This window comes from Acipenser ruthenus, chromosome 42, assembly GCF_902713425.1.
Source record: "Acipenser ruthenus chromosome 42, fAciRut3.2 maternal haplotype, whole genome shotgun sequence".
Lineage (NCBI taxonomy): Eukaryota > Metazoa > Chordata > Actinopteri > Acipenseriformes > Acipenseridae > Acipenser > Acipenser ruthenus.
The window spans coordinates 9883934-9909598 of NC_081230.1; the positions used below are offsets into that span (position 1 = coordinate 9883934).

The 25665-nt window shown below is 40.7% G+C and overlaps 1 protein-coding gene across 5 annotated transcripts in view; it reads left to right on the forward strand.

Moving 5' to 3' along the window:
* Window positions 1-15111, forward strand: part of LOC117962250 (homeobox protein Hox-D3-like) — a 76048-nt gene extending 60937 nt beyond the window's left edge. For 2 of the 5 annotated variants that reach the window (XM_059011703.1, XM_059011702.1), the window contains exons 4-6: window positions 435-572; window positions 8879-9615; window positions 13842-15111. In XM_059011703.1, the coding sequence (XP_058867686.1) occupies window positions 9141-9615; window positions 13842-14560 (1194 nt within the window). In that variant the 5' untranslated portion in view covers window positions 435-572; window positions 8879-9140 and the 3' untranslated portion in view covers window positions 14561-15111. Of the gene's footprint in view, window positions 1-434; window positions 573-983; window positions 1251-4868; window positions 5022-8710; window positions 8794-8878; window positions 9616-13841 lie in introns of those variants that run through there. The other 3 variants (XM_059011701.1, XM_059011704.1, XM_059011705.1) reach the window with 3 other exon arrangements.
* Window positions 15112-25665: the final 10554 nt, after the last annotated feature.

Here is a 25665-nt window from a genome sequence, read left to right on the forward strand (position 1 = left end):
TGCACGCATCATGGGAATTGAATGTGTGTTAGTAAAGTAAACATTTTTTTTTCTCGTTTGTTTGTGTTTTGCTATATATTGTCACCCATCATACCCATTCCAAACTCTTTATTAAATCAGGCTCACCTCTTTCTTCTCGTGTCTTCTGATCAATATTAAATGAGTAAAATGCTGAGGACTGCACTTCACATTACAATAATAATAATAATGCAATTCCAGGGGAGACTCAGCGTTCATACACGTGTGCTTGGGTGTGTCCGGGGCGCTTTGCATTGTGGGGGCTATAAGAGAGACGTGTGCTTCAAAGTATGCAAAGAAAACTACAACTACAGAGAGCCCTTGAGGCCAAACATAAAATGGACAAAGTATGGACTGAGAATGTATGCTGAAAGAACCAGAACGTTTTCAGGGTTTTTTTGTGTTTTTTTTTACAGTGTACTTTATTGGCATGGATGGGCGTTCCAAAGGCTGCTGGGAGATTGAGTTCTTGATCCGCATTGCTGCTGGGAGATGGAGTCTTCTTTAAACAGCTAGCAATCCGCAGCGTTTTCACTGCTGGTTACTGGAGCTTGGTAAAACTGCATTTATTCTGTCAAGATTAATTCATACATAAATACATCGCTGCCAGTATATTTATAAGGTGTTTTATTTTCCCATATTTAAATAAAGTTTTTAAATATCGCTTATGAAGAAAACGTTTACAGTATAGAATAGATAGATAGTTTAACAGTGACCGTGTTGAGCTAGAAAGGAAAAAAGAAATAAAGAAAGAATGAAAGAAAAATGCAGTGTTTATTTTTAAAAAGTAGCCTATACTACACGAAAGTTGTTCCATTTTGAATGCAAACGCGTTGAGCTAGAAAGGAAAAAAGAAAGCGAGAGAGAAAGCGGGTTATAGCAGGTCAACCAACACATGAATCAATTATCATCAATCTGAGAAACTGTAATAGAAAAAAAAGAGATAAATACACATGTCCCGAACTACAGCTGTCATGTCACAAAGTCGACGTGCTCACCACGTGATCGGACAATTAGCTTCAGGCCATTTTGCTGAGTTGTTATTTTCCTGAAAGAGCGGCTCACGTCACAATGGCTCACTTTTTGTCAGGACATTTTCAGCACCCCGCGCCCTCGACCCTTCAACATTCTGCGCGCAGCAACATCTCAAAACACACACACACACACACAGAGCGCCCCTTCTCTGGACTATCGGCTATACCTGCAACCCCGCATTGCCTGACACGACTGAGGTAAGACCGTAAACCAAGAGGTATTCATTCGCACACATCTGACAACCCGCTAAACCCGCCGTGAAATATTACCCATCCGAGCCAAAGGTCACTAAAGATGATGAGGCTGTCGTTAAAAAAACGGTTCGAGTTCTCTGATCCTCGTGTCGAGGTAATCACCGCTGCCATTTTAATACATTGCAATAAACTTTATAGACAAACAAATAAAAACGTGCATGCCTGGCCTTCGCGGAGTTATTGAGTGTATAAGCGGATGCTGAAGCGAAGGCCCGCACAGTCTGTGTGTGAGTGTGTCAGGCAACGCACTTCAGATAGCAACTTCACCTTTTTTATGGATAGTCTATTACAAACAACTGTGTTCATTCCTCTTTGTAATCAAGAAATTATATATATATATATATATATATATATATATATATATATATATATGTGTGTATGTGTGTGTGTGTGTGTGTGTGTCAGACCGCTTTGTGCTTTAATCAGGAGTCTTAAACAACTTCTAAAAAGTCTCCTGCGTTTCACCACGTGTGGCTCTGTGTTCCTTTTCTCTTGCTGTTTTAAATTAATTGCATGTGTGGCTTGTTAAAGTCATCGATTCAATTAGACAATCACTAATTTGCTTATTTTTACAATTTTCCATAATTTTTAGTTCCATGGTTTGATTTCATATGCACAACAAATCAAAACAGAAGCAATGGGGTGCCCTAATAAATGCCCATATATATATATATATATATATATATATATATATATATATATATATATATATATATATAAATAGGAAGTAATTGGAGAAAAATAATAATGAAAAATAAATAAATCGCTAACTTATAGTAGCATGGGATTTACTGGTGTAAATATTTGTATACTTTTAAAATGAAGAATCAGACAGTCTATCTAGTCTGACAAACTTTAAATTCTAGTAGATTATCAATGGGTTTCTAAGGGTATTGAAATTATATATATATATATATATATATATATATATATATATATATATATATATATATATGTGTGTGTGTGTGTGTGTGTGTGTGTGTGTGTGTGAATGAATTTGCTTGTACTGTGTATAGAAGCAGGTCGGGGAGGGTGATAGATCAGTTAATACTTGGTTAAAGACAGAATCACAATCGCACGAATACAGCAGGATGGGGCTACACGCGGATCTGCAATGCAAACGAGCCCTGGGTTATAGAGCCAACACGGGAACCATAAACCCATAAAAACCGCCCTCGTGTTTAATTGCTATACATGCTGCGTATGAAATGCGGTCCTCCGCAAGGCGAGCCCTCGTATTTCTGAGCCTCACAAGGAGTTCTGACTGCGGGCCTTATATTCTCATCCTCCGCACTCCGAGCTGTTTTGCATCAAGGCTATATGCAATTTATATATATATATATATATATATATATATATATATATATATATATATATATATAATCACGACACTAAAACTAAAGCAATTCTATCTCGTTGCTGCTCGTTGTTTATGGAAAAATAAAAAGGCAATGCTGTAATCTATTTCTAAACAAACAATATTCATGCAAATTCAATATTTGCTCACGTTACACACGTCTGTTGCAGACCAAAAGTATATAAAGCTTGCATTTAAAAAAAAAGAAAGAAAGAAACGCAATATATTGTCGATGTGGATCAACCACGAATCGATTCTGGTTGAACCCTGGGTGTGTAATATTTGGGGCACGCGCTATGAAAGTTAACAAGTCTACGTTCTATAATGTATTGCATTGACAGGCTGAACTATTTGAACGCTATGACACGTCTTCTTACACGATACAGATCAACAGAGATGAACTGTAATGTATTGGTAGGCTCCGTATATCCGCGGGTGTTAGGCTTACATGCAACACAAACTCCCTGGGCTTATTAAGGCCAATTTTTAAAAGCTAAAACGAGGCGAATAAGTCATTGAAAGTTCGTACTTAGAAAGACTCCCGAAAGCATTGTGTAAGTCTAAAGTTTATTCATTTACTTGTATTTATTTCATTTAAATGCGCATTTAAATACTGTAAATTATTTTCGCTACATTTTGTGGAATGCATTAAACGATAAAACTTGAGAGTACGCTATGTTGAAGTAGGAGGCATCATCAAAATAGAATAGAAAAGATTATTATTATTATTATTATTATTATTATTATTATTAGCAGTGGTAGTAAGTTATATAAACACAGGTGTATTTCATTAGTAAGATACATACAGAGCTGCTATATTTTCTCTTTGAGCAGATATGGCACTCCTCGGTAATCTCGGTTTTCTCACCAAAAAAAAACAAAAACATATATTTCTTTATTTTTTCTTCCGGAGTGTAGCTCCCGCATTGTCTCCTTCTCTTAGGAGTGGAGTATTAAATGAAATAAATAAATAAATAAAAAGGTTTGCATGTGATTATAAAGGCCTGACACAGAAAGACAGAGTGAATGAAGCGGTGCCGTTGTAGATCATGGAGGTGTAAAAGCTGCCGAGTTGCTTGAAATCGTCCTCCCACTCCTCTGCTGGGGAGGCGCGGCGTTGTGCGCTTTGCCGAGTCGAGCGGTTTTCTTTTACACGTCCTTGTTTACAGCAATAGGAGGCAGAGGACTCATAAATCTTATTGGAGAGGCGCGCAGACAGGCGCATTTGTATGCTTCGTTAGAACCACAAATACCTAAACCCATTAACATCCGTGCAGAATGCTGGCTTCCGGGGGGAACGTTATCTGTTTAATTCAAGAATGAGAACAACAAACAACAAAAAAATAGAGATATCTGTGCACGTGGATATGGATGATTACGATACAGACTGTAGGGTGTGTGTGTGTGTGTGTGGAGGGGGGTGTGGGGTGTGTGTGTGTGTGTGTGTGTGGAGGGGGGTGTGGGGTGTGTGTGTGTGTGTGTGTGTGTGTGTGTGTGGTATATGTAGCCATGCGTTTTTATCACATTATCACAAGAACAAATCTGCTTCTTCAACATATAACATTTACAGACTCGAGAGAATTGGTTCCTTTCTAATTCTCCCTTTCAACGTTTCAATCAGAAACTAAAATGACCTGAAAAATGCATAGCGAGTTTGGCAGCGTTTTTAGCTTGAGACAGATAAAAATAATATACATGTTGTGTGTGTGTGTGTGTGTGTGTGTGTGTGTGTGTGTGTGTGTGTGTGTGTGTGTGTGTGTGTGTGTGTGTGTGTGTGTGTGTGTGTGTGTGTGTGTGTGTGTTCAAACAGCACAGAAGGGGTTGCATCGAAACAAAACTGAGATTTGGCATGCTTCTGTTCTCAAAGCCTCAGCAACATTTTTGAGAAAGCATTTCATATATATATAATTTTAAAGCATAGGCTTGCGATGCAGTTTTAGATTGTCTTTTTGTTTAGCCATCACCGTGTATTGATTGCACGAAGCGCCCCCCTCTCCCTCTCCCTCCCTCCCTCTCTCCCTCTCTGTCGGATCCATTACCGCGTTTATTTCCTCTAATCATTGCAAACCTTCTTGCCCCGTCTTGATTACATCTCCTTTATGACGCTTCGTTACGTCCACACACCGCCACTGACACCCCCCGCCCCCACCCCCCCTTAACGACCACTAAACGGTGATAATCTCTATAGGACAAAAAAAAAATATCGCCCTCTCTGCAACAAAAAACCCCCTCGCTGCTTCCCTTGCGGAAACTCTTTAATATTTTTTTTTTCCTTGTATTTCGGTGCGCAGATTCTGTGAACTTTTCTTTTCCCTTGTTGTTCAATGTTCTTTCCAGCGACTCCGAGCGCCTGCAAGGTAAGAAGGGCCGCGGGATCGACATTCCCAGCGAACGCCGGGGCTTTTGTAAAAGAAAATGATTTATTGCGTTCTTCTCGGTTCAAATAGAGTTCACACTCGAATTTGTCGAAGCTGCTTCTAAGGACTGAAAGAGTCTTGCTCCAGTAGTCTGGCTATAGGAATCTCTCTCTCTCTCTCTTTCTCTCTCTCTCTCTCTTTACTCCAGTGCCGGCGTTGAGATAAAATAAAAATAAACGATGGTAAAATACGCAGCTCCGAGCTACCGTTTGCCGAGGTAAAAAAAAATATGCAAGATGCGTTTCCACAGGGCACATTTAAAACCGGTTGGGTTTGCATCGATGATACAGCGAGACTTTACCAACGGTAGTTATCATTTAAAGGAAATGCAATGGGGTTTTAATGAACTATATTTTGCTAATCCATGTTTAATATTTTGCTTGCTATGCTAAAGACAAATGCATTGCAAATAGTATACCCCATATCTGAAATGGAAATGCTAAATACATGAGAAAAAGCCACTATTATTATTATTATTATTATTATTATTATTATTATTATTATTATTGCTGTTCTACTAGATTCTGCGTTTTCTGATCATTTCACTGACAATAATAATAATTCTAGAGCAATCCCTTTCATTTTCAGTATTTTCCATTAAATGTTGTATTGCGTTATTTTATGATAACAGATACATCTATCATAATTATTAAAAACTCAAATGGGATTCGCTGGCTGAAGCAAATGCAATGACATTTTGCAGATTTATATCCACTAGTCGGTTTTAATATGGAGAAGACCCCCCAAAGCAATACGTGTTTGTTTATTGAAGTATTTATCGATATTATTTCATTATAACTGCATTCACATTGATGAAGAGCTGGGTTTAACTTGTAGTTTCCGTTTGGACGGTGCCAGAGCCCAATCCTCGCTCCTATACTAGGCACGCTGAATATTTCAATGTGACAAGGCGCGGTGACAACGATTCAGCCGGCTCTAAATAACGAATGGTTTTTAAAACAAGATTGATTTCCAAAGAACAATCGGTTTTCACACGGAAGACGGCCTCCTTAATAACTCGGAGGACGCTGGATAAATCCCACCCCCCCAGAATTGAAACTGTGGATTTCTTATTTATTGAAGTTTCCTAAACGTTGTTGTGTGTTTTTTTTATATATATCTAAAGTAAATCCCTCGTTTCCCCGAACCAAGGCAGTCCTTGCCGCCGCGGCATATCCCATCTTTGTTCGGAAGAGTCCTGATTTATTATACCAGGCGACGGGGGAGGCATTTCTTGCAGGCCGTGTCTTTCGACTCAGTAAAAACATGACCAAAAGAAAATGCGCGCACGCCGCGGCTGCACAGGCTTAACGCGATGTATGATTTTGCACTTTAAAAAAAAAAAACATGATTATTTTAAACAAAAGTAATGTGATACGCGCATTTTCCCACACCAATGTAAATGGCATTTGAGAAATTAAATGCATATGTAACCGTGCAATTTATTATTATTAAGAATAATAATAATAATAATAATAATAATAATAATACGAGTTAGAATCATACTGTTTAATTGATCCCAAAAATTGTGCAAAAAACCCCGCTATAATTAAAGAAATGCACGCGATTAGCTCGCACTGTTTCTAATAACCTTTCACGTTTTTAAGGGTCTCTCCTCTCCCTATTCTTCAGCGTGTAACGCTGGGTTTGTCTCGCGCGTAGGGTCTGTAATGCTCTTCCTGTGACAGACTGGCTGGGTTGCTTGAATTATGACCTCGTGCTGCCTGAACGACGTGTAAACTAAACCAGCAATAACATTCATAATATATACCACGTACGAGCTATAAAATATAACGGCGCGCTTCATAACGGGGTACAGGCTCAGCGTGTTAAGCGAGGGAGGTGCATTGCGCGTTTCATTATCTAATCGTAGAGTTTATTTATTTGAGTGCATGGAAGGGTTCAGTAATTTCATAGAGGGTTTTATTGCCGGTTTTTGGCTATATTTACTATATAGTTTATACTTTTTACATTGATGCAAGTATTATTATTATTATTATTATTATTATTATTATTAATAATAATAATAATAATAATAATAATAATAATAATAATAATAATAATAATAATAATAATAATAATACAAGCCCTCGTTCTGCTTGTGAAGCCGGTACAGATTCATGCTCTACGGCGCTGTATTGATGTAATTGCTTCAAACAGAATCTCAGCGACAAATGCTTGAACCGCTTGACTCCTCACTTCCACTGCTCGCACGGAGACACTTGGAAAGCAATTTAAAGGAGATTATATCTGCGAGCAGGCAGGGTCGATCCGGGTTCGCGTTGTTCTCGACGCTATCGATCATGCCAGGAAGCAAATGGACAACTCTTTAAAAAAAAAGAGGAAAATAAACAAAGTTGAGGGTGGTGTGGGTTTCGCTTTGCACGCAGCACCGCATTTTATAGCACGATTCGGGATCATTTTCCACTGTTGCAAAAACAGAACACCGACTACGAATAAAACAAAGCATGCATGGAATTTCTTTAAAAAACAAAACATGCAGAGCAGTGTTTTATTAGTCTTTAAATGATGGCTAGGTGTTTTAATAAAACTCTTTACGTGTCAGTTGCTTTAGGCTTAGATACAGCAGATTGTATATATATTTTAGCATTTACTCCTTCTCGATGCGCATTCATTTGTGTTGTAGCTCTTTGTCAGCCCCATTCCCTTACCGTGAGAAATTCTTCGCCTCGCCATAGATTTCCATCTTTATTATTTCAAGCAAATAGTTTTGCATGCATAGAGAATCCACCGAGTCGTCTCATCGATTGAATGAATGTGACTCTTTTACATTTTTTTACAGACAAATCTAGCGATATTTTGTTTTCCTTTGTCCGCGGTTAATGTGCGCTGCACCTTCGTGTACATGTCTGGTTACAATGCAGACACGTTCTTAAAAGTTAAAAGGTTTTAAAAATCGAACTCAAAAGAGTGTGTTTTTTTGGGAGAATCTCCACAGTCGGTTTGGTGCATCAGGAATAGGTGAATTTTTCTAGTAAATATTCGATAGTGTTTTGGGCCAGTGCCGCAGTCTGTTGTGGTGATCGCATTGTCTGTGTATGGTAATTATTTTCCACTAGCCTTTGTTTCCCTCATCCCTGTGGCTCCAATAAAATCGTTTAATTTAAAATAATATCCAGCTACTGAATTGCAAAACAGCACAGCTCACAATTCATCCAATATGCATTTAAAAAATATATAAAACTTAATTGCACGTTTCTTTGTATATTTTAAAGAAACCAGGAAGCGGGGCTATCCAAGTAGATTTGAAACAAGGACCCCGGGACTTTTAAAACACTCTTTTATAAGCGTGATTTATTTATTTATTTTAAGTAGTACAAGTCATGCTTCGGGTACACTTCTCGCTTCTGCAATACAAAATGCGTAAAAATACATGATCATATACTGATGTTGCTTTAAGCTGTAATCAGTTCTGCACAAAAGAGTTGAAACAGTCAGGTGGAAAGTTTTTAAAAAAAAATAAACATACAGAAAAACGCGTTTTTAGACCTACCATGCCCGGATTAAAATATGATAAGAATATAGATTTATATTTAACTGGCACTCGGGTGTAATCTATTGTTGTCTCCCAGCGGCATTATTATTATTATTATTTTTTGGGTGGGGGGTTGTGGGTAAAGCGAAAAAAAATGCAGGTGGAACGCCCGAGGACAGCGAAAGGCGTCTCTTCTATAGATCCGTCCCCCTCCAGGTCGTTAAGAAGTCAGTCTCCCCTTGTCTTTCGTTTGGGTCTTGTGTTTTTAATTTTATTTCTTGTCTTTTTTTATGTTTTTCAGCTCCAGATTTGGGGCCGAGCCGTCCCGCGTGTGTTTTAGAATGCCTGCCGAGCCGGGTCGCTGCTAAGTGAAGCTGAAATGCCCCTCCATTACCTTTGAACCCGGGACTCCTAGTATTAATAATAAAGAAGACTTCGAAGAGCCTCGGAAAGGGCCCATTGGAGGAACCAGGTCACGTGATCTCGGGGGTTAAAGGTGTCAGGACCCCTGCAGGAATAATAATAGTAATAATAACACATTTTAAAAAAATACCAAACTAAATATGCAAAAAGCTCTCTATTACGAGAATGCAGGGTCTTTCAGGGGGTGTTCTTACCAAGAGCCCACAGGACTCGGGTACATGGGCCCACAGGCCTACCCAGCTCCAGTGCAGTACCCGTCCGCCAGTTACTACCAGCCGGACACTTCCCCCTGCGCCCCCAGCCGGGAGACCGAACAGAACCCGAGTTCAAGAAGAACAGGTGTCTGCCGCCTCCCCGACCTGGCGGAGCTGCCGCTGTGCTTGCAGCCCGCGGTGCAGTCTCCAGGTTCGAGCAGCACGTCGACTCAGAGCAGTAGCCCGGATCAGGCACCGGCACCACCGCACCCGGCAGACAAGCTCCCCAGTACAGGCACCTCGGCAGCCGGCCAAGGCAGAAGGAATTCCACTGGCAATAACGTACCGAAACAGATCTTCCCTTGGATGAAAGACACGCGTCACAAATCCAAGCAGCAAAAAAACGATTTCAGTGACTCAGGTACGTACTATTAATAATAATAATAATAATAATAATAATAATAATAATAATAATAATAATAATACTATGGCAGATGTTTTCTGTAGTAAAATGAGCTTTGCAGACTTTATCTATATTTATCTGTCTAATTTATACGTCAATTAACCCATCGAATACCAATTTTTTTTTTTTTTTTTAAAGAAATGAGAACACAAGCTGTATTGTGTCATTATGATGCATTACATTTAGACGTCGTTTTTACATTTAACAAAATTAGAATGTTATCATAGCGATATAGCTGTAGAGAAAATAAAAATAACATATAATATAAAGCAGCAGTGTGGAGTAGTGGTTAGGGCTCTGGACTCCTGACCGGAGGGTTGTGGGTTCAATCCCAGGTGGGGGACACTTCTGCTGTACCCTTGAGCAAGGTACTTTACCTAGATTGCTCCAGTAAAAACCCAACTGTATAAATGGGTAATTGTATGTAAAAATAATGTGATATCTTGTAACAATTGTAAGTCGCCCTGGATAAGGGCGTCTGCTAAGAAATAAAATAATAATAACAGGTAGATGCTTCCAGGCAAAAATGCTCCAAAACATTACACAGTAGCCTGTCAAACGAGGACAGCGGCACTTAATGGTTTAACCCTTTTAATGTACAAGGGCCATTTGTCCCACAAATAAAAACGATGCTAACTTTCTTAATTTTGCAATAATGAGGTGCGCGAAACAGGGTTTGGAATGTACTGACAGTGTGGATCGGGTCGCCCAAATGGTCAGTTTCCTCTTCGAAGAAACCATTTGAACAGCAAGCGCTCGATTCCTTGTGTACCTTCAGGGGTTAATGAAAGGTCATGTACATTCAGCTATAGAACTGAGCAGCAATGTGGAAGGAGCACAGTAGTTCTGTACAGTATCGTGTATTAGAGCAGACTCTATGCATTTTTTGAAAATCTGTTTTGTATAGGTTTGAGTTGTATAAAATATAAAGCATAGCCAGGTATAACAGCATTGTATAATACACTACAGTACAATCTATATAGTGTTAGAACTTTTCTAAAAAGAGAATTCTTCGTCTCCTGAATGCTACCAGATCCAGCGACACATGCTTCTATAATAGATATTCTTCTGTTTTAATGAAGCTATTCTGAATTTGACTCTTGAATGCACCGTACACTGCTGTAGTAATTGCTTCCTGTAGGGTTATGGCAGCAGACTATGGAATCAAGTCTTTTTAAAGCATTTATTTTCTGCATTATTCTGCATAATAATTTCTGACCTATTTTCTAATGTGGCACAGCTAAGAAGCAATGCAATGCAGAGAGGTATTAGCAGAGGGCAGGTAACAAACGTTTACATGCACAAGCATTCACGCCTCGTACCTGTGCTTATTGAGCTGTGTTAGTGGGTGAAGTGAACAGGCGTGTGGATATTGAAAACCAACATGTAATGGGTTTGGTGTTAAGACTACATGCCGACTCTTAACTCAGGTCATATTTTCAAAGTATTTTACTTTAATGAACTCCTCGTTTACAAAACCAAGGCCAAACAATTCAGTCATAATCCAAGATCTCTTAAGGCGTTCTGTTTCTCCTTCTGCAACACTAACAGGACTTTGTTCCCCTTTCAAAATAGTTAATTAAAGACTGGAGGTAACGCTTTGAAAACTTTTAGAAAGGATGAGTATAATGGATGGATGGATGGATACATGCATTGATGTATACACTGATTGACTGAGCAGCTGAGCTTATTTCTGCAAAACTGTGCTGTTGCAATTCAATATAATACACATGTATGTTTATATAGCACCCTTCACGCCATGGCATCCCAGAGCACTGTACAGAGTTACAAACAAAACAGGAGCGCTCACGTGTGCAGACAATACACCCCAGCTCCAGCCAATTAGAAAAAAGCGCCTCCCTAATGATGTCATCCAGAACAGAGCTCCACAAACAAGGAGCACGACAGCAAAGAACCACCAAGAGTTCTGCGCTTTCTCAAAGAACGAACAGGAATATATATACAGAGTAAGTCGTTTTTGGAGACAGGATAGCTCTACTCCACAAAGGACCTTGCTCCACCTTCATATATCTTTTCAGAAAACTGCAAACGATTTTTTTGGTAGATTTTTTGCTAACTTGCAGCCTGCTTTGTAGCTGAAACGCTTTGTAAAAGCTGCCCCTTGGAAGGTGTTGGCTGATTTAGACCAGTTGTCCAATAATGGACCTGACCCTCTAAGCCCGTCCAAAACTACATACTGTGTAGCGCCTGGTCCATTGCGTATCATTGCTGTTGTAACCTCCTAGCTATGGAGTTTGTCCATCTCTAGGGGTTTACATAATTGTGTTTAAGAATTTAAGGAAAGGTCATGTAGTTTAGGGAATACAAAATGTAACGCATTTGAGAAAGCAAAGGACTGCCAAGTAGTAGCCTGATAAAAAATATCTGCTCGGCTTGTCCGAGGCAGTTATAGACTGAATGCAACAGCCTGTACGCGTTGCATACCTGCGTTATGACTAAAACGTGAATCCATCCATTCGGTAATTCACAATTCAAAACAAACCACCCATTACTTATAAGATAAGACTCGGAATCAAGCAGAGAGGCGGTGCAGCTAGCACCTTCTTCACAAAGCAATTGTCAAAAGTACATGACTTTCTTGTAAGGTTTGTTTTATTTCTTTAAAATAAGAAGTCTTCTTCAGGTAACTTCTATCAAAAGAGTTGTATTTCAGGAAGTCCAAAAAGACAGTACAGAGAGCAATTGCATGCAGAGGCTGCAGGTCAGATCTTGAACAAAAGCTGCAGGTCAAACCCTACAGGACTCGGAACGGTGGCAGGATTCCAACATAACCTAGTCATTCCGACTCCAGTTTACAAGCATGAATATACAGGTCAGGTTACACTCCCCAGGGAGTGAGAATCTCCCACCTTCACCAATGAACAGAGTTCACAGGAGGTGCGGCAGCCAGCGTCCGGTGACGACCCCTTTAGCCAAAGTTGGGTTTGATCCTGTTTAGCCCCTATGTTCAAACTCTGCTTTTAAAGTAGAGACAGCAATTTGTAAACCAGGGTCATCCATCCAAGATCAAAAGGGCTCTTTGAACCATTAAAGAACCAGTTTGTAATCTTGGTTCCTCAGATATGCAGGTTACCTTTTGCAGGGTGCAAATTTACATAGCCCCAAGGACAGAGCCTCGATGATGTCTCCCTTGTTTGCCAGTTAAAGGGGTACATACAATTGTTACAATGTATATCAAACCTTCACACTTTACATTCCGGTTGCACCTTAACGGAAGCATGCTTCCCCCGATCCCTGTCTGCGTGATATTTCGCAAGCTCACGTTCCTTCATGTCATAAAAGATCTGGAGGTAAAAGACGCTTGGAAATGAAGCTTGTTCAGTCAAGCTAACTAAACTATGACAAGAGCCTGCTAACTGCAATTACCAGTCTGAGGCATTGCGCTGTTCTCTTTCTCAACAAGGCATTATCCAGTCTTGCACCAATGGATCGGTTTATGAGCATCGATACAATACTGAAGGTCGTTTAAGCCAATAGGAGTGCAGATAGACTTCCTAAGCAAATCTAACCACGACCATGCAAATATAACCTGAGCCATGCTTTTCTCAAAGACGGTGAAATGCCCCCCCCCCCCCTCACACTGCAGCAGCACTAAAGCTTTTATTTCTCAATCATGTATTTGTATAATGACCAGTTAGTACAGCATTCTCCATGAGGACCCAGCAGGAATGTCAGTCAACTGTGGCAGTGTTGGCATTGCATTATAGGTGACCTCAAGCAGAGAGGAGAAAGCAGAGCCCGGTATTAAATAACTGTTTTTTCCCCCCCTCTTCATTGTACAATTTCTCAATCGTGATACCATATTCGATGTCTACAGCTTTGGCCAAAAGTTTTGCATCACCCTATAGAATTAATTTAATTTTGTTTCACAAAGCCAAATTAACCCTCTCGGATAGTGTTACGTTAACATATTGAATTAGATGCCACGTTCCCATATACTTAACGAAAAACTGACATTGAAAAATGTGACCTTTCAAAATCGAACATGAAATACTGTACTACTGTTATGGCTTCCGCTAGACTTTTGGGATATAATTTTGTAGTTTCTTTGATTTACATGATGTTCAGCACAAGATCAAAATCATATGTTCATATAGTTCCTTTCTAAGCGATACAAAACGTTTGGCCAGAGCTATACCCTAAATCTCCCATTTCCACTGCAGGTGAAACCAGCGCAGAAACCAGCCCTCCCAGTCCAGCTTCCAAGAGAGCCCGCACAGCCTACACCAACTCCCAACTGGTGGAACTGGAGAAGGAGTTTCACTTCAACCGCTACCTCTGCCGACCACGCCGGGTCGAGATGGCCAAGCTCCTGACCCTCACCGAGCGGCAGATCAAAATCTGGTTCCAGAACCGAAGAATGAAATACAAGAAGGACCACAAACTCAAAGGGGGGGTCAGCTCTTCCCCAGGGGGGTCTCCAAGCCAGAGCCCCTTGATCGGCTCCTACTTCCAGCCCGGTGACGTTGGGTATGAAGCCCCTTTGCCCAACACTTACCCCAAGCCTCATGGCAATGTGGGTTTAGCTGCCTACTCCACCCCACTGTATGACTGCCCTCCCCCTCAGAAGAGGTGCAGGGTGGCAGCCGTGGCTTGCGATTATGATCCGCTTTCCCTGCAAGAGGACGGCTACGGCAGCCACATCCTTCAGGGCAGTCCCGGGTATGCTGAGCCCAGCTACAGGGAATCTATGCCTGGTAACTCGGGTTCAATCTTCAATCTCCCCCACGCTTCTTCTAGCTTGGACTACAGCTGTACCGCACAGATCCCTGGTAAGCACCCCCTTGGACCTTGCGAGCCCCACCCATCCTACACTGACTTGACCTCGCATCCCACGCTGCAGGGAACCGCTCAGGAACCTCCTACCCTCACACACCTGTAGGGGAGCTGTTTCCAGAAGACAGGCCATTTCCAGGGGTTGGTTTTGCCTATTAGTGTACCAACAGTATTATCATGCTAGTTCTTTAAAATCAAGGGAAGGATAGGGATTACCTCTATTTATTAAACTCTGTAAAGATATGCATGTGAAATATATTATCTTCAGCGAGACTGCATTTACTGAACATATATATAAAAAAAAAAACAAGTAAGCCATTAAATATTGTATCAGGTTGAAATTGAATTAAATAAATAAACAGGGTGTTTTTACATATTATTATTATTATTATTATTATTATTATTATTATTATTATTATTATTGTCGTTCTTTTAATACGACCTCTTCGCCTATGCTATTGACTTTCCAATATTTGTATATGTAAAATAAATTACCCCTTTTTTGTAACTTTTGGAGCGATTCTTCTGTAGAAAACATATTTATAACATGTCGTTTCTACTGTATACGGTATAATAGAAACTGTCTGTTTAATTTTTTTTAAGTTTATAGTTTATTTGCTTTCCAATTGTAGTATTAAAGAAATATGCAACAGAGAAGGCTCTTGGTATTTAAATGTGTTTCATCAGAGAATCATACACACAAAAAAAATCTTAATTTATTATCAAGGAGGGTCCTAAACCAAGAATAATTTGTGTGTGAGAATTAAATTCACTGGAAGAAACAGTAAGGCGACGGGTAAAAAAAAAAAAAACTCTCTTCTAGTCTAGAGCGATAGACAGATAGATAGATAGATAGATAGATATGGGGACATATGGAAGACGCAAATGCATGATAGCTTCATATGAGGGTGCTATTTGTTCCCCATATAAAGCAGTCATTTTTTCTAATGTTCAATGAAAAATATACTGATTATAATTGAAAAGGTTATGGTATTGATAAGCCCGTTTCTTGATAATTATATTCCATTCCACAATGAAAATATTTATATATATATATATATATATATATATATATATATATATATATATATATATATATATTCGAAATCTTAATAACAGCACAGTTTGTGCACAAATGGTCTTGTTTTTATTATTATTATTATTATTATTATTATTATTATTATTATTATTATTATTATCAGTAGTATTAACTGCGTTGTCCTGGTATGCAATGTTCTGTCCTTATATTCTGAAGCAACTTCAAAAACAACTGAATAACTTTAGACCTCTTTAACCTATGAAACCCGACCGGAAGTGTAATTTAGCGTCTCTTTCCTGTAGTTCATTTTGTTAATTAGCTGTCGCGTATCGTTCTGAATTCGGGTCCCGGAGGTTAATTCACTCGCTTGTTTCTGTTTTGTTTTGTTTTGTTTTTTCTCAAAGAGAATTGGAAGCACGGTACAGAACTCGATCAAAGTTCTGAACTCCATTAGAACGCGCGGTCACAATTCCATTCTATTAGCTGCTTCGTTCTCGAGGCGAGCCCCCTCAAACCAGAAAGAGCGAATGCTTTTAGAAACGACACGAGGTGTCGTGGGAGAAAGGGGAGCCTCCGAACAGAATGGTTTAGGACAGGTCCACCATAAAGACAAAAAGGCGGCCCTGGAGATATTCATGGACGGGTATAGAACCATATGTGATTTAAATACACAGGGCTGCGCTTCATTGCATTTTCTTGTTTAAATATACTCGCTGGAGAGCGATAGGCATTTGTGTTTCGGAAGAAGCCACGTTGTTTGATTCCGAGTAGGAAGTTTCCTCCAGCTTGTAGTTTGCTGGGGGCCGTGCCTCGCCCGGCCCTTATGCCATTAATCATCCCGACAGCTCGCACTTCGCGCGGCCCGGCTACCTCCTTTGAACTCCCAGTTAGTATTCAGCGCGCCCACCACGGCGCTGCTCAGAGCTTTCCAATGATCCCCCGCTTCTTCACAAGAGCAGACCGCTGGACCCCGCGCAGGTTAGACCTTTCATCTCATCCGATCTATATCATCTAATAAAATCGAATATTCTAATTATCCGATTTTGCATTTCTTTTTATAACGTAACCAAAAAAAAAAAAAATGCAACAGTGGTGTATATTATAATAATAATAATAATAATAACAATAACAATAATAATAATAATAATGCAAGAGAAACAGCTGCAACAATTATACTCTTTTTTTATACCATGTTTTCTACGAATTGAAAATAAAATTTTAAGTTTTCTTTTTTCTTGTCCTTGTTGTATTTTGAGAGTATTGCTTTTTCAAGAATTGCTTTCCAATCGTCGTTAGCGTCATTGTGCTTTTGAATATTACTAAAGCGCTGTTTGTAATGTAATCGACAGGAATATTTATACAGTCCTGTATTAAGCATAATAATTACAGAAAATCATGGTAAGTGTTTGAATGAGTATAATATTGACCGATCTTTAAAATAATAATAATAATAATAATAATAATAATAATAATAATAATAATAATAATAATAATAATGTTGCATGCATTTGTAAGTTAGTTCCACAACGGGTTATTGTCCCGAGGCTGTGAAAAACATTGGGAAACTCCGTTGGTTTAATAATGCAATTGAGATTGAGCGCATCACTACCGTCAAAGTTTAAAAGCGCCTTTTAGCAGAGAGAAGTGTGGTTTTTAATGAAAGCTTAGCTCATGCCGTGTATACACAGCGTTAAACCGTTCCAGCAAAGTTTAGCAATACTGCGTCTCAAATTGTGCCTGGAAGTGCGTATCTAACGTGATACGAACGCGGATTAACGGGAAACGCTGAAACAGATACTGTGTGCTTAATGTACCATTTGCCTGTTATATTTGAAACGTCACCTAAAAAATGTACATTTGAAGTGACTTTTCTACCACTCTGCTGTAATGGAGCTCTCTAGAAAACATCGAAGGAGAGAGAGAGAGAGAGGCAGCGAGAGAGCGGGAGATATAGAAACAGTTCGTTTTAAATGAGTTACAGTCCCATTTTCGGAATTAAATCAGAGCTTAGCTCTAACTCGATTTGCAGCGTCTCTGCCCGGGGAAAAAGGTTTGGCTCGGTGTTGCCTCATTGCTGATTCGGGGAACTGGATAATAGAATTCACAATGCGTGTCGCTTCCAGGCAACGCACCCCTCTACCCACGAACTCGGCACACAAAGAACCCCCTGTCCTGCCTCCAGGCTTACTACCCACGTACCCCCCACCTTCACGGACATGTGCAGTTTAAAGTTGGGCGGTGTAGCCCAGCTGTACACAAATATAGTGCACGGTCAGCGGAAAGAAAAAAAAAAACACACAGCGTAAAATATGTGACTCGGGGGCAACTGACAAACAACATGGGCATTGCGATCAATTACCCTTCTTCTAACGCCTTCAGATGTATATGGCAACTATTACAAAAGCGCATTCATATGCCAGCAAGCAGGACTTCACCGCACGTTGCCTTGCAGAGCTGCGCTGTGATCGTCCAAGGAAGTGATTTATTTAAGAGTGTAGCAATCGTTTTTATTACGAGACCACGAACACTGATAACGAAATGTTGGGAAGCTGTCTCTCTAATATATATATGAAGTCCGCTGGATCTGAATGCCTTGCTTGTTTAAGAAAATTCTTGTTTCAGTCGGTAAGCGTTCAAACTATCACAAACCCCGAGAAGATTATAGAAAAAAGAACACAATGGGTTTACAGAAAAACAGGTACCTACAAAACTGATTTAATTAATACAGCGTCGTGTGAATATATATATATATATATATATATATATATATATATATATATATATATATATATATTGACATGTTAAGACTGATGTGTCATGCAGATTTGTATTTGTAATAATCAAATCATAACATACCGTAAGATTCTTGAATGAGATGTAATTTGCATTTTTAATCTATTTATTCATGTATTTACTCATTTGTTCCCTTTTAAATAATGCCCCCCTTTGCTGTAACAGTGTGTTCAGCAGAGGCCTAATTAAGCACCAGGATTAGTTAAAAATGCAAATGAGGCTGTAGTACATGTTTGTGATGTAATAAACTCAAGCTGCTGCGTTAGACAAAGTCTGCCACGCATAAACAGCTAATCGATTTAACTAAATGAAAAGTAACTTGCACTATCCCATTCAAAGATTTTGCGATCTCCCTTTCGATAGATTTAACTATAGGGTTCAGAAAGCGCTTAATGCCAGATAGCCATTAGTCAACACTTCCCAATTCTGGCAGATCTTTGCAGATCCAATTGTTAGCATTAGGGCATTAGGGCATTAGGGCATTAGGGCATTAGGGCATTGGGGTGGGTGGGTGGGGGTGGAGTGGGGATGAGGTGTTCTGCACGGTGTTGTATCGAGTTAAGAGGCGCCTGTCATGGGTTTTGATGTTTATTAACAGGTACAATATATAAAGCAGATGTAAGTTACAGCAGGTATTGCGCACTGTTAGGAAATAAGTAAACTGTATCTCTAGCCCTGAAACAATGTGTGTTGGTGCATGTATATTACCTTTTTTTTTTCAAAAATAGTGTTGCATTGTTGGTTGGCTAAATCATGCTTTTAGATCCATCGAAATAAACACATGCGGCGGTTTCCCTCGTTGAAATGCATTCCCCGCCCGCAGCACTGAATGCAACCCCTACTTTCCGCTGTGTTGCACCCGAATAGGAAGCGCGAGCCCCATTTTGATTGAAGGTTTTTCAAAAGCCGTCAAAACAATATGGCAACAAGACATGACGTAACGCACCGCAAGCGCGCGTCCAGTGACGCACAAAGAGCAGCGCATTCACAAACCAAAAGTACAGGCTGAGGCTGTACTGTATTTTAATAATGATATGCCAAGTAATGCTATCTATCTATCTATCTATCCCACGTGTTCAAGGTCAATCGTATATAAGGTTTAAAACATATTTTTAAAAAAGCCGTGAATTCCTACATGAACCAGAACTTCAAAACTTTTATCATTAAATTAGTATTTTTCATTTATATATTTCTATAATGTTTTTATAGGTAAGAATAATAACAATAGCGGGAAATGCATTCAAAAAGAAACAATAATGTTTACATCACATTCAAATGCAATATTGGGTTGATTTGATACAGCACTTACAAGCAATGCAAACCAAAATACTGTCTATCAAATCGGTCAAAGTATGTTGTAATGCATGAGATAGCTGAACATGGAGTTATAATAATAATAATAATAATAATAATAATAATAATAATAATAATAATAATAATAATAATGAGAACTTCTTCAGTGTATGCACCGAAAGACTTTGGCCAAAAGATTATTGAATCGTTTCCTGTGCATGACCGCGCCTGATTATTTCCTGTGGGCTCGAGGTTGTCTTCAATGACTGTCCAAAGTGCTCTCGAGATCCGGTGACGCCTCCAAAAGGAGGAAATGCTTCAAATACTTCGTCCTAGACTGAAAACAGACAAGTGCAAGGTCTGGTTTGTTTTGTTCTCTTCCTCCCCGAAATCGACCACCCCACCCCCCCAATCCCATTTTAAAGCGGTAAGGGTGCGCGCTCCCGAGTCTATTATCCTGTCACGGATCCTCGTCACACGGTAGGCACCGCTCTTCAGCCTCGCAGACGGCTTGCAGAAGGGCCGCGCTCTGCTCCCGAATCCATCGTGTGATGTCCCCACGTGACATGGAAAACATCGCATAGATAGACAACACAGAAACCTAATTAGCATTTAAACAGTAGCCCAGCTTCGTTCCTTTTACCCTGTCTGCCACGCATTCAAATCTATCTACCTGTCTGTCAATCGCAAGCACACAGCTGTTGGGAGTATTCTGTCTATCTCCCTATTTGACAGACGCAGCAATAAAATCGACGTGTGAGAAAGTAATGCTCTATCTACGTACGATACTGTTAAAAAAAACACTTACAAATTATACAACAACGGAACAGTTCATGTTAAATTTGCAACTTTATTATATATATGGAAGAGAACCAAACTCCCTGCTGCCCTAGACCTTTACCGCACTCTTCTCTCCTCCTTCTCCTCTACTCTCTCCTCTGCTAAATGTGCTTATTTCCAATCTGTAATCCAAGCCTCCACTAACAACCCACGTAAACTATTCTCTACCTTCTCCTCCCTCCTAAACCCTCCCCCCCCTCCTCCTCCCTCCTCTATCTCCCCTGACGACTTTGCCTCCTTCTTCTCTTCTAAAATCTCAGATATCCGCAAACTCTTTAACACCTCTCCCTCCCCCGCACCCCCTCCTGCTCCAACCCCTACACCCACTACATCCCCTACTAACTCGCCCTCCCTCTCCACCTTCTTGCCCCTCTCAGACTCTGACCTCTCCTCCCTGCTCCAGGGTCACAAACCCACCACGTGTGCCTTGGACCCCCTCCCCACTCACCTCTTTCAAGCTGCTGCTCCTGCTCTACTCCCCTTCATCTCCTCCCTCCTCAACACCTCTCTACTTTCTGGCATCTTCCCCTCTGCCTTCAAAAAAGCCTCTATCACTCCCCTCCTCAAAAAACCTACCCTCGACCCCACCTCCCTCCAGAGCTACCGTCCTGTCTCCCTCCTACCCTTCCTCTCCAAAACCCTCGAGCGGACTGTACACCGCCAGCTCTCTGCTTTCCTGTCCAACCACTCTCTGCTTGACCCTCTCCAATCTGGCTTCCGCTCTGCTCACTCCACTGAAACCGCCCTTCTCTCTGTCACCAACTCACTTAAGTGTGCCCGAGCTGCCTCTCTCTCCTCTGTCCTAATTCTCCTCGACCTCTCTGCTGCCTTTGACACTGTTGATCACTCTATTCTACTATCATCTCTTGCTGACCTGGGGATCTCTGGCACTGCTCTGGCCTGGTTCTCCTCCTACCTCTCCAACCGCACTTACCAGGTAACCTGGCGTGGAGCAACCTCCACACCTCACCCTCTCTTGACTGGAGTCCCCCAAGGGTCAGTCTTGGGTCCTCTCCTGTTCTCTCTCTACACCCGCTCCCTGGGCCCCCTCATCGCATCCTATGGTTTCTCATACCATTTCTATGCTGATGATGCTCAGATTTTCCTCTCCTTCCCCACCTCTGACTCCACCATCTCCTCCCGTATCTCTACCTGTCTGTCTGCTATTTCCTCCTGGATGCACTCGCATCACCTCAAACTCAACCTCTCTAAATCTGACCTCCTTTTCTTTCCCTCCTCCTCCCCCTCCTCTGATCTCTCTATCTCTGTTCCTCTGGAATCTACCACACTCTCTCCCTCTTCCTCAGCTAAAAACCTTGGAGTCACCCTGGACCCCTGCCTCTCTTATTCCCAGCACATCTCCACTCTGGCACGCACTTGCAGATTCTTCCTGAGCAACATCCGAAGAATCCGACCCTTCCTCACCAACTATGCTACCCAGCTCCTGGTCCAGGCCCTGGTACTCTCCCGCCTAGACTACTGCAACTCCCTCCTGGCTGGCCTCCCTGCGTCCGCCACCCGTCCGCTCCAGCTCATCCAGAACTCTGCTGCTCGCCTGGTGTTCTCTCTACCTCGCTTCGCCCACGCTACTCCACTACTCCGCTCGCTCCACTGGCTCCCGATCACCGCTCGCATCCAGTTCAAGACTCTTGTACTAGCCTACAGATGCCTTGATCAGACTGCACCCAGCTACCTCCAGACCCTCATCTCTCCCTACACCCCCACTCGACCTCTCCGCTCCGCCTGCACTAGAAGACTGGCTCTACCTCCGCTACGCTCCCCTGCCTCCCGAGCCCGCTCCTTCTCCACCCTTGCTCCGCAGTGGTGGAACGACCTTCCTACAGATGTCAGGACTGCCCAGTCCCTGACCACATTCCGGCGCCTCCTTAAGACTCACCTCTTCAAACAGCACCTGTAGAACTCCTCTGTTGTATCCTGGGACACTATCACCCTTCATTTAAATATGCTTTATTTTGCTCTTATCTGCCCCCTATTTTACTGCATTTAATCCTGTACCTCAGAATATTGTAATCTCCCAAGTGTTTAATCTGTAGTATTTTGTACTTAATCATATCCTGATGTAACTTTCACTATTATCTGCTGTATTATTGAATTGTGGTTTGTCACACTTGAGAATTATTGTATTTCTTGTTCTTATTGTATGACTTATATTGTAACACTTGAATGTATTTGTATTTGCTTGCGATTGTAAATCGCCCTGGATAAGGGCGTCTGCTAAGAAATAAATAATAATAATAATAATAATATATTTTGTAACTTTACATTTTTTTTTTACTTTTTTCAAAATAATATTATGCCATTTTTTAAAAAATATTGACAACAGCTCATTTTTATTAAAGGTTACCACACTCCCCCTAAAATACCACCCTCGGTCACGATTTATTTGGTACAATTTTTAGCTTGTGTGAAGTCTAGTTGCTGAAGTTGCCCTGCCAAAACCTTGAGGAAAAAACACACATGCATTAAAATATAGATGCATGCAGGAAACTTCACGCGGAACTTGTGCACACAGAGACTGAAGCAGCTATACAGAGAAGATTCTTCTAGTTTTACCTTAAATTCCAAACCCGCGCGTCTCATGATGACGTAGAATCTTAGACGGTGACGCAACGCACAACATTAAGAGATGTCTGCTTCCGGTGTCGTAAGTCAGTCTTACTTAAACGCGTATGTTACATTCTTAACATTTACCACAACCCTTTGGCAGCGATTCGTATATTGCACAGTGCGATAAAAAGACTTTCAGAAGAAAACCATTTCTGGAGTCGCCTCTACGGTTCTCCTTTATTCCTCTGCTCGGTATTAATGGGAGTCAGCGTGAGCATCAGTCAGGAGGATGGATTATAACTCACAGGCTGAGGAGCATCTATCTCACAGATTTGACTTCCTGTATCGCGTACAACTGTTACTGTCCTATTAAGGGTCTGCTTTATCAAGATCAATGGCATTTTAAACGCGTTCCAGTTAAGGGTGATTGGTGACAAAGAAAGGGCTGCGCAACGGCGATGTGAAACCCGTGCCAAGCACCCAGCCTTGCTACAGCATCCTCCACACCGAGTCAATTACAATAAAAAGCAAAGACAAAAGGCTGAGGGCGGGGTTCAAATACACAGGAGAGCGAACAGTAAACCCCGCTGCTTTAACATCTTGCGGGAACCTCGCTTGACAGGGTTAATAATGGGGCAGGGAGATAATATAGGCGCTTCCAGGAATGGAAGCTTTACCATACCTCTCTGTGCTTTACAATGCTTCCCTATGCTTTACCATACCTCTCTGTGCTTCACAATGCTTCCCTATGCTTTATCAGACCTCTCTGTGCTTTACAATGCTTCCCTATGCTTTACCAGACCTCTCTGTGCTTTACAATGCTTCCCTATGCTTTACCAGTCCTCTCTGTGCTTTACAATGCTTCCCTATGCTTTACCACACCTCTCGGTGCTTTACAATGCTTCCCTATGCTTTACCAGACCTCTCTGTGCTTTACAATGCTTCCCTATGCTTTACCAGACCTCTCTGTGCTTTACAATGCTTCCCTATGCTTTACCAGACCTCTCTGTGCTTTACAATGCTTCCCTATGCTTTACCAGACCTCTCTGTGCTTTACAATGCTTCCCTATGCTTTATTACACCGTGCTACGCTTATATAAACTTTTGTAAGGGTTAGTTTACCATGGTTTGTTTATTAATACGCGTTACGAAGAGCATATTTTGATTGATCTATTTATTTATCTATCACTCTATTTATGTATGTATTCTATTCAATTATTTTGGATTTGTCTGGTGTGGTTCTTTCCTTACACGTATTATTGAACGCTGTTATCGTGCGCTCGTTGTATTTTTTATTTTAAGTGTACTATCCAGTGAAAGCTGTTCCCGTGTTGTTTGAACTAATTAACTAGCTATTCAGACAGCACCATGATTGAATGGTTATCTGAAACCGCGGGGTGTCGATGCGCATCACCGGTCCTTTCAAAGCATCTCAGCAGCTATGCAAAACCTCTACTTACACGCTATTATTATTATTATTATTATTATTATTATTATTATTATTATTATTATTATTATTATTATTATTATTATCGAGTGTAACCACGCTGTTTAATTTCTAACTTTCTCGATTTGCGTGTTCCAAAATGTGGTGTTCCTACCGGAAGAGGAAGAGGAAGAGGAAGAGGAAGAGGAAGATGAGCCCCACTGCAGGACCTGATTGTGGGGCCCCCCCTGCCCAAACGTTAATTTAACCCTTATTTATAAACATCAAACATACCAAATCACGTGTTCAGTGTTGAACTATATTGAATTGTCTGCATGTTGGCATGTATGAAACAGTGCGTAATAAAAACGTTTTCCACTCAATAACTTTATTTGATTCTGCGTACATCTTAACATCCAACACGACACTATTTAATCATAAACTAGCAGGTTTAATCACCAATCCTACCAGGACTCCCCAATTCTGCGATCACAGAAATGATTACGGAATTCACAATTCTGCACAGACATTTGCATAAATTGTCTCACATAGGAAAGCATTATTATTATTATTATTATTATTATTATTATTATTATTATTATTACATCAGAAATACAGCCACGTTGATTCGCTGTAGGATATTTCGATGCCCGCAGCAGCACTAAGCAGCTTCCGTCTGAACTGTCCAGGATGAATCGTGCACGCAGAATATAAATCAGAAGATAACATCTGCTAATATAAATGTGAAGGATATTATCATTGTTAATAAATAACTAAATAAAAACTTTCGAACCGCTCCGGGGCTCTCTGAGTGCGTGGGCCCGCGTGCAGTTACACCTGCTGCACCTGCTCCCTCACTGGTCCCCTACTTTAAATAATGTTTATATGAAATCAGATATATTTATATGTATCACGTCTACTTACCTGCGTGAACGTGTCCCCCATTCTTGCAGTTGCCCCTTGTTTTGCTTGTGGCTGCCTGGTTGGTGGAATCATGGGAGAACCAGAGGATAATGGGAAATGGAGTTCTTTGGAAGGCGTTTTATTCAAGATTACTGTAACGAGCCGTGGCTTTAAAACGTGTGGTGAACATTTGAAACTGTCCGCCTCACCCTAGATTCAATCAATCAATCGTGGCTAAACGCGATAGGGTTCATGACATTAATATAAATTAAAACACACACACACACACACACACACACACACAATAAGCACATTCTGTGTGTGTTTATATATTTTTTTTCTTATTAAT